This window comes from Pongo abelii, chromosome 4 (assembly GCF_028885655.2).
Source record: "Pongo abelii isolate AG06213 chromosome 4, NHGRI_mPonAbe1-v2.0_pri, whole genome shotgun sequence".
NCBI lineage: Eukaryota > Metazoa > Chordata > Mammalia > Primates > Hominidae > Pongo > Pongo abelii.
Genome location: NC_071989.2, coordinates 165283104 through 165295849, shown reverse-complemented (window position 1 = coordinate 165295849; position 12746 = coordinate 165283104). Strand labels below are relative to the sequence as shown.

The window sequence follows — 12746 nt, the reverse complement described above, 5'->3', positions numbered from 1 at the left end:
ACAAGAAAGTACCAGTTAACATCATACTGAATGGGAAGTTCCCTCTAATATCAGGAATAGGACAAGAATGCCCACTCTCACCACTTGTATTCAATGAAGTACAGGAAGTTGTAGCCAGAGAAATTAAGCAAGAGAAAGAAAAAAGCAAACAAAATGGAAAGGAGGAAATCAAATTGTCCCTGTTTGCAGATGATAAGATTTTATATATAACATATGGAAAACCCTAAAGATTCCACCAAAAAAAAATTATTAGAATTAAGAAATCTAACAGTCAATTCTAATCAGTTGTGGGACATCAAATGGACGTATACAAATCAGTAGCATTTCTATATGCTAATAGTGAACTAATTGAAAAAATATCAAGAAAGCAATCCCATTTACAATAGCTACAAAAAATAAGATACCTATGAATAAACTTAAGCAAGGAGGTGAAAGATCTCTATACTGAAAGCTACACAACATTGATGAAATAAATTGAAGAGGACACAAATAAATGAAGAGAGACTCCATGTTCACAGATTAGATTAATTCTTAAACTGTTAAAATGTCCATACTACCCAAAGCATTCTACCGATTTAATGCAATCCCTATCAAAAATACCAATGACCTGGCCAGGCGCGGTGGCTCACGCCTGTAATCCCAGCACTTTGGGAGGCCAAGGCAGGCAGATCACAAGGTCAGGAGAACGAGACCATCCTGGCTAACACAGTGAAACTCTGTCTCTACTAAAAATAGAAAAATTAGCTGGGCGTGGTGGCAGGCGCCTGTAGTCCCAGCTACTCGGGAGGCTGAGGCAGAAGAATGGCCGGAACCTGGGAGGCGGAGCTTGCAGTGAGCCAAGATCGCGCCACTGCACTCCAGCATGGGCGACAGAGCCAGACTCCATCTCAAAAACAAAAACAAACAAACAAAAAAACACAATGACATTACTCACAGAAATAGGAAAAAAATTCTAAAATTCATCTGGAACCACAGAAGACTCCAACTACCCAAAACAATTGTGAGCAAAAAGAATTAAACTGCAGGCATTGCACTTCTAAACATACTACGAAGCTATAATAACCAAAACAACATGGTACTTGGCATAAAAGTAGACACATACACCAATGGAAGAGAATAGAGATCCCAGAAATAAATTCACTCACCTACAGCCAATTGCCTTTTCATAAAGTTGATAAAAAAACATATTGGGGAAAAGTAGCCTTTTCAATAAATGGTGCCAGAAAATTGGATATCCACATGTAGAAGAATGAGACTAGACCTCTACCTCTCACTATATATAAAAATCACATCAAAATGGATTTAAAGATGTAAATGTAAAACCCAAAACTACAATACTAGAAGAAAGCGTAGAGAAAATACTTCATGATGTTTGGCTAAGGAAGGATTTTTTAAGTGAGATCTCAAAGCACAGGCAACAAAGTTAAAAATATGGGATTACATAAAACTAAAAAGCTTTTTCACAGCCAAGGAAACAAGAGAACGAAGAGACAACCAACTGCATGGAAGAAAATGTTGACAAACTATACATCTGACAGGAGTTAATATCTAGAATACACAAGGAACAGCAAAAAAGCAAAATAATCCAATTTAAAATAGGCAAAAGATCTTAATAGATATTTCTCAAAAGACATATCAATGTTCAACAGGTATATGAAAATATGCTCAACATCATTAACCATTTAAATATAAATGAAATGCAAATGAGATACCATCTCTCTCCAGTTAGGAGTATTATCAAATAGACAAAAGATAACAAGTATTGATGAGGATGTAAAAAAGAGAATCCTTAACATGGTTAGTGGGAATATAAATAAGTATAACTATTACAGAAAACAGTAAGGAGGCTCTACAAATAATTAAAATAGAACTACCATATGATCCAGCCATCCCACTACAGGATATACACCCAAGTAAATGAAATCAATACATCAAAGAGATGTCTTAAGTTCCACGTTTACTGCAGTGCTAGTCACAATAGCCAAGACTTGGAATCAACCTACATGGCCAACAAGAAATACGTAAAAAAGAATACATAAAGAAAATGTGTTATGTGTACACAACGGAATACTGTTCAGCCATAAAAGAATAATATTCTGTCATTTGGGACAAAATGGGCAAACCCGGAGGACATTTTGCTAAGTAAAATAACCAGACATACAAAGAAAAATACCACAGGATCTCATTCATATGTGGAATTTTTAAAAAGTTGATTTCATATTAAATAGAAGTTGAGAATAGAAAGGTGGTTACCATAAATTGGGAGGGGATGGAGGAGAGAAGGATGGGGAGTTTGGTTAATGGGTAAAAGTTGCATTTAGATAGGAGAAATAAGTTCTGGTGTTCTACTGTGCAGGAGGGTGACTACAGTTAACAGTAAGTTACTGTATGTTATAAAATAGCTACAAGACAGGTTTTTGAATGTTGTCATCAAAAAGAAATGATAAATGCACAAGGTGTTGAATATGCTAACTACCTTAGTTTCATCATTATATGATGGAGATGTATAAAAAAATCAAATTGTATGTTTGCCTGTAATGTGTCGATTGAAAAAAAAATTCGTCACCAACACCAGTTAGCACGTACTGAATGCTTACTGTGTTCTACACACTGTACTATTAACTCTACACACACTGTGTAGTTCAGTACTCCCAACAGCACAGAGCACCAGACATTATTACCCTATGTCACAGAGTTATAAGAGGATCCCTAGAACGATGAAGCAACATACCCAAAGCACTAGCTGACAACAGAAACCAGGATATATAGTTAGCTACAAAACCTGTGTTTTTAATTACTCAACTGCATGGCTCTTGGTTGCTCTGCTTTCCCCAGGAAAGTCATGCATGTATGAGAGATCAGTGACTACAGCCTACCTACATTTATTCCTCTTGTATCTTTTCCAGAACAAAAGTTTCCAAATAATTGAGCTTCTAGTCTTTTTGCCATACTATTCAAGAGCCCTTGAATGTGCTCAAGGTTGCCATTGTCCTAAAAACTGAATAGGTGGGTGTGGTTATCCAGAGAAAAATTTTTAAAATTGTTCTGAATCCACCAGTAAAGCTACTACATTTAAGAGACATTATGTTTCTAGGTCTCTACTGCTTATTTCTACTCAACTTGCTATCAACTTAAATAATTGACTTTTTACATAGCATTTACTTATATTTCTTATTATATTCATTCATTCTTCCCTCCATTTTTTTTCTTTTTCTATACAAATGGAAACTAAAGCTTAGAGAGAAAACATACTTGAATACAGTCACTCAGGTCCTAAGTGGTCCTGATAAGGATAAAGCCCAGCTATGTTAGATGCTACCATGAAATGTGCAACCAGATTCAAACCTCCCAAGAGTTTATACAGTCTGATGACTCAAAAAGACAAACTTCTCATTATGCTGAAAATGAAACTGCCTAGACTTGTCATTCCACACCATATGGCTGAATCCCAGCTGACAAGAAGCTCATTTCTGCAACACACTGGGCTCATTTCACTGAGTAGGTTGATGCAAGATTTGTGGGGTGGTCATTTCCAAGTCTTTTTAGCACTGACAGCAGCAGTGATATTTATTTTGATGCTTCCATTCTACATTTCACATAAAAAAGCAAATGTTCCTAATGATGAAGAGAGACAGATTTTATCCTACATTATGCTCTAAATGAAATATCACAAACATAGCTGCAAACAACAATGAAAATACCCACCTGCTTTGAAGTGACCAAAAACTATAATCATTTCCCAGTCTTCAGTCTAAGTGACTGTGGGGGTGGGGTAGGGCGGAGGTTAAGTTCTGAAGTGATACCATCACAGAGTTTTGGATGTTAAGATTAAGCCAAAGTGTTTGGACGTTTAAAATTATCCTGTGCCATTGCAAAGTCAGATTTTAAAGTGGTGAAGTGACTCATGATGCACCAAGGAATTAACAGGAAGTGCCAAATTCACTTGCATAGAATGATCTGGGTGTGAGATGACACCACTTTTTCCCCCAGGCATTTTTGTTTTACAGCTGGTACAGCAAAGTATTCTTTTTTTTTTTTTTTTTGAGATGGAGTCTCACTATATTGCCCAGGCTGGAGTGCAGTGGCACAATCTTGGCTCACTGCAACCTCCGCCACCTGGGTTCAAGCAATTCTCCTGCCTCAGCCTCCCCAGTAGCTGGGATTACAGCTGTGTGCCACCACACCTGGCTAATTTTTATATTTTTAGTAGAGACGGGGTTTCACCATGTTGGTCAGGCTGGTCTTGAAATCCTGACCTCATGATCCACCTGCATCGGGCTCCCAAAGTGCTGGGATTACAGATGTGAGCCACTGCGCCTGGCCCAAAGTGCTCTTAAACATGAGGATAGCTCGAAGTCTCTGGGTTTCCCTCCACTCCAGCCAAGAATTAAAATAGAAAATGCCATTTCTACAAAAAGAGAAAAGCATAAATTGTGAAAATAGGAAAAGTCTTAGGAACATATTTACATGTAGTGAAGTGCACTGAAGCTGGAGTCTATAGGCAGGGATTTGAACATGGGCCCTACCACTTACTGGCACTTGATCTTGGGCAATGTTCCCCTTCTGAAAATGAGACCAAATAGAGGCGGCAGCAAGTATAGGGCTTTAAAGTAAAGCCCTCTATGTCCAACATGCCTGGCTGGGAATTCTAACCCAACATGCCTGGTTGGGAATTCTAGCTGTCAGCCATGCTTTGGTTCACCTTTCCCTATGGCTCAGCTCAATTGTGGCAACTGTAAAACAGGGGTGATAAAAACAGTGTCTACCCCACAAGGTGTTTCTGAGGTGTAAATATAATACTGCATATCAACCATAGTACCTAAATCATACCAAGTAATCAATAGACTTTTTATAAAAAGAGTATCCACATAAGGGGTTTTAAAAAATAAGTTATAAGTGGCCCCCAGAGGACACAGGGGGGAAAAGAATCAAACCATATTAAGACTCCAATGTCCCAAGTCTCCCCTTTCAAATCCTCACCGACATGGTTTGGCTGTGTCTCCGCTCAAATCTGATCTTGAATTGTAGCAACCATAGTCCCCACATGTCATGGAAAGAACCCAGTTGGAGGTAATTGAATCATAGGGGTGGGTTTTTCCTATGCTGTTCTTGTGATCGTTAATAAGTCTCATGAGATCTGATGGTTTCATAAAGGGCAGTTCCCCTGTATGTGCTCTCTTGCCTACCTCCATGTAAAATGTGTCTTTGTTCTTCCTTTGCTTTCTGCCATGATTGTGAGGCCTCTCCAGCCATTTGGAACTGTGGGTCCATTAAACCTCTTTTTCTTTATAAATTACCCAGTCTAGGGTATGTCTTTATTAGCATGGTGAGAACAGACTAATACACTCGCCTACAACCCAGAGAAATCTTGGTCTTTCATCTATTTTATTTATTGGGACTATGTATGAAATTTTATTTTTAAAAGCTTCAGTCACTGGAAAACATTGTTTAAAAATGTCTTCTCTAGGTAACTCTAATTTTCAGATATAAAAAAGCAAGGCCCTGAAAGAAAAAGGGAGTGTTTCAGATCATGCCACAGGTGAACCACTGACCGGGGATTAGACTGCACCTGGCTTTATCATCTCTGCACCCTGCATTTTTGCCTCCATTAAGCCCCATAAGGATGGTCACTTCCATCTTTTGACTATGCTGAGCTTTTGATGGCCAGGGTGAGACTGGGACAGGAGAGTATAATGGGGTAAGAGTGTTAAGGAAGTCAGGGGCAAATACAAGTGGGAGAGTCGGGGGTGAGGTGATGGAATATATGTGCATACATGTACTTATCCGAGCATTTGACCATGATAGGCATTCAAGATCCACTGAATTTGAGAGGCTGGCAGAATATCCAGATGAAGAAGGTCCAGAATTCAAGGAAGATACCAGGCTGGGGATGAAGCTCTAAGAGTCATCCAGAAAGGAAATTAGACATGTATGTGTACTGAGAGAGGAAGAAAGAAATAGACCAGACAAGCTGACTGTGGGAGGAGGTAAAGACCAAGAAAAAATACAGGAGTAATGGAAGATAAAGAAGATGCAGAACGCAAATAATAATGCAGAGATAAATATAATTTCAAGTAAAAGTACCTTATAATAATACTAATAATTTAAGATAATAACACCTAGCACTTATTGGACACTTAGTATTTTAGCCAACTCAGTACTTCACATATATGATTTCATTCGATCTTTTTAGCAATCTCAGAAGATAGATACTTCTATTATACCAATTTTATAAACAGGTAAGCAAGCAGGCACAGAGAGGTTAGATACTTTGCTTAAAGTTACACAGCTAGTAAAGGATAGAAATTGGGTTAAAAACGGGTTAATTCTAGAGCCTGAGGTTTTAATCACTATGCTACAGTGAATCTCAGGGAGCTAAAGAAGGAAAAGTAGCATTAGTATTAATAATAGTAGTAGTATAAGTAGTAACAGCAGCAGCAGCACCTACTGTTGACTGAGCACTATTTTGTGCTAGGGGCTGTGATAAGTGGATGTAACAGAGTCTCATTTAACCTTAGGGACAACTCAAGATGGGAGATGTTCTTAGCCTCATTGAGCAGAAAAAGAAACTGGCTCAGTGATGCCAGCAACTTGCCCAAAGTCACAAAACTAGTGGGTGACATCATGAATTAAAAGCCAGGTCAGCTTGAGTTCCAGGATCCTTAAATCACCATGCTAGATAATTTCAGCATACAGCCATAAAAGATTCACTTGTTATGTGCTCAAATTAAATAATTCTAACAGTGGGATCATAGAAATTTCTGCTAATATTTTTAATAACGAATTCTCAGTGTTTTCACTAGAGCTTCTAATTCAGTAAATCAGAGTTGGAACTATGAACCTAAACCCTTCCAAAGGGTTTCCTAGATGATTCTTCAGTTGCAACCAGTTTTAGGAATCACTGCATCACGTATGCAAGTCTGGAATGCATCAAGCATGACTGCCAGTCTGTGAGTACAGGATGTGCTAAATGGGACTTCTTTGGATGAGCACTCATTCTCACACAAAGCTCAGTGTTGAAAGATGTGCCAAAAAGACTTGACAGCTTGAGAAGTTTCCACTAGGGGACCAGACTCAGGGAGGTTCAACTGCCTTGCTTTAAAAGAATCCAGGAAACTGGCCTAAATCACTCTTCTAGACACCATTTGTCTTAGTCAGTTCAGGCTGCTGTAACAAAGTACGATAGCCTGGGTGGCTTATAAACAACAGAAATTGATTTCTCACAGTTCTGGAGGCTGGAAGTCTGAGATCAGATACCAGCCTGGTCAGGTTCTCGTGAGGCTCCTATTCCAGGTTGCAGACTGCTGACTTCTTCTACCCTCTCATGTCAGAGAGGGATCTCTGGTCCTTTCATCCCCTTGGAAGTACACTAATCCCATTCATGAGGGCTCCACCCTCATGATTTAATTACCCCTCAAGCCTCCACCTTCTAATACCATTATCTTGGGAGTTAGGATTTCGACACATGAATTTTGGGAGGACATATCCTCTTCATAAGACCATTTTGCTTCTCCTCTAAAATGTTCATAGTAGCATCAAACAAGTTAAATGAATCAGTTTCCTTACCTAAAACTCGCAATCTTTCAGCTCCTACTACCACTTCATTATCGTCTGCAGAGAAGAGCAATTTTCCAGAAACAGTTTTTACCTCAAACTTTTTGCCATAAGCTTCTACGGCTTTTGGACCTGAGAGAGAGAGAGGAGAGAAGAGAGAGGAGAGAGAGAGACAGAGAGAGAGAGAGAGAGAGAGAGAGAAAACACCATTAGTCTCATCACTTTGACTACAAACAGCTTTTCATAGAACATACACATCTAACAAGATTGTATGGGACTTCAATGTTCAGTGGACTGGTTTTCAAAAGCTGACCATGAAAATCAGTCTCGTGACTTTAGCCAGGTCTTGTTGATTACTTTTAATAATATATTCTTGGGCTATAGTTTTGAAGACCAGCAAGCCCTTCCTCCAAACTAATCCTTGACTGTGATTTCCCTCAGCTAACTAACAAATTGCTATCAGATAGTTGCGGATTTTTGCTTGCATATATCAAGGCACCAGAGGCCCAACACTTCTCGAGGCAATCACATATCTTTGGCCCTCCCTAATTATCAGAAATAACTTTTTAAAATTCAGATGAAATGTGTTTAACTTTGTACCCTTACCCACTGGCTGCATTTGACACCAAGAGAAATCTATTTCCTTAGTATATAGATCATTTCCTAGCAGAAATGGTTATTGTAATTAATTGTCTTAGAAGTTGTTCAATCTTTTATATTAGGATTTTGTTCAATGAAAACTAAATTTAGATGGTTTATCAGATGACAACAGATGCTGTTCTTGAATGTGGAGCTATAATACTGCACAAGGAAGTCAAGCCCCTGATTCCGTAGCGTCTATATTCTGGTGGAGACACACCAATATACATTTAAAATTTTGTTATTAAACCAGAAAACTGCAGAAAGATTTAGGTACTATGGAAAAAGTAAAACAGGTTGATGAGTTAGAATTTCTAAAAAAAGAAGGCATTTCAATCTATCTGAGCCGGATCTACTGGATCTACCTGAATACCTGAATTTCATGGGGTTCTCAAAAGCTGGTCTACAGAAATGCACAGGAATAATTCAGGAGTATAATCGTTCTCACTGAACCTAGCTAAGATCAAAAGAAATTCATCCTTTCATCTAGAAGTTCCTACGGAAAAAAATTTGAGGGTACAGTCTGGAAATCTTGTACTTTTTCCAAAATTGTTCAGAAGATTCTGACATGGAATTGTTTTCTTTCCGGTATTTTTCAAAAGAGTGTCACTTAATAATAAATAGCAACGAGAGAGTCCCCAGTGCCTTCCAGCCAAAGACCTCTAGGAACACACCTGCTGTTGAATAAATTGGGTTTATTACTCATTGCGGTGAGGGACAACACACACCATAAGGAAAACCAGAGAGCATCTCAGAACGAAGCCATGAGAAAGGACTTATCAGAGGATGTGACCTTATATTAGGTTATTTTGGGGAACGTTTAAGGAAATAAGGCTCTACCCTGGATTAAATACTATCAGGAAATGGGAGTAAATCTTATCTAGAAGAAATACAGACCAGGAAAATGCTAAAAATGTGGTGAATAAAGAAACAGAGTCACTCTTGTTAGCCAGGTTAGGGGGATGTTTGGTCTTTTTTGTGGTCTGGACAATGTTGATAGTTTTGCTATGTACACACATGACCAGAGTTGTGTTTGTATGTTTGTGTTGTTTTGTCTTGATCCATCATGGCCACTGAACAGCCTTGTCTGGTGCATGTGTTCTGAGAAATTACATTGAAGCAGGAGAATGCTAAGGCCGGGCTGATTGTGCCAACCAGCCACTGGGCATCTGCGGTGGCTTTTCTCTTTGTCAAGACTGTCGGACTAGGGATCAGAAGACATGAATTATTTCCCAACTCATTCTTATTCTGTTGTAACGTGATTTGGAGCAAATCATTTGATCTTTCTGAACCTCAGTTTCTGCATCTATAACATTGGACTATCACTGCCTACTGTATCTATGTTATAGAAAGTTTGAAAGGATCAAATGACATTGTGTTTATAAAAAGAAATCTATGGGTGGTAAAGTGCTGCGAGTGTAGGAAACCACTCTTGTGGACATCGCCATTCTACTGCAATGGTGACAACACATGGAAAAGAATGCATGATGAGTACTTATTAGTGCACTTTCCTTACTCACATAATCACATCTATTAAGCAGACCTCATCCCTTGCCAGTATGTCCACACCAGCCCTCCAACACAAAGAAGGACATTGGAAAGTCTCCCTAATGAGTAGGAGATTGAAACAGCAGAGACAGGACAGCACTTCCAAGCATCACGGAACCCGGAAGTCATCTTATCTGACCACTTTGATGCTGAGATGAGGAGAACAAATGGCGGCAAGGCAGAGGGCTCTTGCAAGGTTAGAGACAATGGCAGGTCTGGGTCTGGAATGGAGCTCTAAGAATTATTCCACAGAAGGAAAGGGGCATTTATTTGTCTAGGAAGGAGAAGGGGGCTGGGGCCAGCACATCTGGAACAGCCAGGAAATGAGCTCTGTGAGGATAAGGAGAAATAGAAAACTGGAGACAAGGGCCAGAAGGAAATCTTGAAAGAGCTGAGATGTCCAATGAGGGATTTGGCTTCAGATTTTCTGCAAAGGCTAAGATGCAGCTATCTTCTTGATGGCATCAAAACCTTGAATAAAATCTATATTATATTGTCAATGCTTTAGGGTTATTACTTTATTTTTGTGAGGAGGGAGATTGAGAATGGGAAGGTAATGAAGTACTAATGAATGAATGAATGACCTCAGGATGGGCACAGGGTGAGCAGAGTTTGCCCATTTTTGTTCCATTCATATAAAAAAGCAGTTGTATAACTTGGGGACACACATGCTTGGACTTCTCCTCTGTGGACCTGGGCAGTGTCATCAACCTGGTCCCTGAGGCGTTAAGGACACCTTCCTGTGTTACTTTGAACTCATGAACAGCTGTGAGACATACAGAAGCATATACTAAAGGACTATAGCAGTATAGAGAGTATGCTTCAGCAATCAGAGAACACAAAGTACAATTAAGTTATCTTGCTTTTCAGGGCTTCACAGAACATAAAGTGGAATTTACCAAGAGCCACAACCATTTGGGTATCTAAAGCTCAGTAATTGGTAGTTTTAGCCAAAACCCCACAGAGCAACTGCTGGCTCCGTGGTGCAGACGGCTTGTCCTTTGTTGATTTCACCTGGGGCTGCCAAATTCCCTGGACATGGCTGGAATCCTTAAAAATGACTCTAGAGAAAAATGCAAATGGAGCCGGAGACAGCTCAGGAGGTCACATGTTGAACTCATCATTCCTCTCTGGGAAGAAAAAAACCACTATTCCTAATGTGAAACTAATTTTGAGTTAATCCCCCTCTGTGTAGTCTATGTGTGGAGTGCCTCCTTAATTAATCTCCTAAACAGGGAGGAGAACTGGAGCTCCATCAAAATGCATCAACAGTCTCCATGAATTGGGAAGGTACAAAGGCCTGGTGGCCTTCAAGCCTAATTTCTCTTCCCAACTCGCTTAATACTAGAAACCTTCCCCACTCCCTCATGATGCTGTCCAAAGCATCTCTACTGCTTTCCTCCATGTAGGTAGGAGGGTTCCCCATTCAGACCCACTACTGAGATACTAAATCAGCAGCCTGCCTTATGGTCAAATAGGCATTCGTGATCTAATTTGAGAACTTAACTATCACGTGAAGCATTGTTTCCTGTGAAAAGACTTCCTGGACATCTAACATTAGAATTTCTAATGGGTTTTTGAGACATTCTTTAGGTAAACAGAATTCTTTATTCCTTAGGATTGCCTTTGTAGACCTCACCGCTTAGAAGACAGGAGTGATTTGTTTTCCAATAAGTACAGCACCCAGCACAACAGGCATTAGAAGGTATTGTCTGCTGGGATGGCTAGGTGCTTTTCCACTGTGTGCATTAATGTAATGTAAAAGGAGAGTATTGAAGGAAAACTTTTAAGGGTGTATTGTTGCATGTGTGTATGTGTGTGTGTGTTTAGAATGATGTTTTAAACATATCTAATGTCTTCTCTAGAATTCATCATAGGGAGACAGAAAACAAACACCAAATACCACTGGAGGGATAGAGTCAAGAATAGTGACACAGGAGGAGGGAGAAGGAGGAAGAAACAAGGGAAGAGAGGAAGAAGAAGAGAGACGAGAGGGGAGAAGGGGAAGGAGAGGGATAAAGGGGTGGGAGGAGAGAGGGGAAGGAATAGGGAGAGAAGCACTGAAGGGGAGGGGAAAAGGGGTGTCAGAAGAGTAGGGAGAGAAGGGAGAGGAAGAGTGGGGGGAAGAAAAGAGACCGACTCACTCTTTTGCTGAATAATAGTCATTTGGGCAGTTCCAGCTTTATCAAAACAAAATCTCAAGTAAACCAAATCTCCCACTACAAATAAATGGGAAATGATCAACAAGCTAAATAAGTTCCTTTTGAATGTGAAAATCTGGGAGCTGGAGGTTGGATTTATTACCCTCCTGGAGGCAATTTTCACACATGCTGCTTAAATCATTGCTTACTGAAGCTGTTTATTTAATTATTTAGCATTGTGACTGCGGGCCAGATGTTATATAAGCAAGGTGGAAGATCCAGTCACACGCTGAAACAACATGTTTATGGATTATGGGCTCTGCCGGGCAGCAGTTCCTTCAATCCCTGAGTTTCTTGATTGGCGGATGGTCCAAGTCACCCACTGGCTATGAATCTCTAGACATCCACATGCAGCACTCCAGGGGCAGAGTGGGAGTGAGGCTCCCTCCCCAGGAGTGAAGACTACCGGCACAAAGGTACCTGTTTCCCCATGGCTTATTAGTGGGTTCCAGATATTTTATTCACAATAACAATAATGTTTCAAGGCATTTGGGTAACTGACTTCTCAAAATGTCCATCTGTATACTTTACTCTTAGCCCTGAAGCCAAACAAATGGCATTTTCTGTCTGTAAGTATAACAATGCCATTCACACATACATTCCTTTTCCCTTCCACTGTGGGAGTGCATAATGCCTCCCTGTTCACTGCTTACAGAGTGCGCATTGATTGTGCTGCTCAACACGTTATCAAATCACGAGGTCCATGTTTATCATTATAATCACTATTGTGAATAACCAGTCCTTGTTTAGATTTCAGGAATTTGTAGTTTTAAACACAGTGGGTGCTTTCCACAGCTGTTAGGC

The 12746-nt window shown here is 39.8% G+C and overlaps 1 protein-coding gene across 18 annotated transcripts in view; it reads right to left on the bottom strand.

Annotated features, from left to right (window-relative positions):
• Positions 1–12746, bottom strand: part of SGCD (sarcoglycan delta) — a 1054463-nt gene that overhangs the window by 160542 nt on the left and 881175 nt on the right. For all 18 annotated transcript variants that reach the window (XM_063724354.1, XM_063724343.1, XM_063724356.1 and 15 more), the window contains one exon: positions 7567–7686. In XM_063724354.1, coding sequence (XP_063580424.1) covers positions 7567–7686 — 120 coding nt within the window. The remainder of the gene's footprint in view (positions 1–7566; positions 7687–12746) is intronic.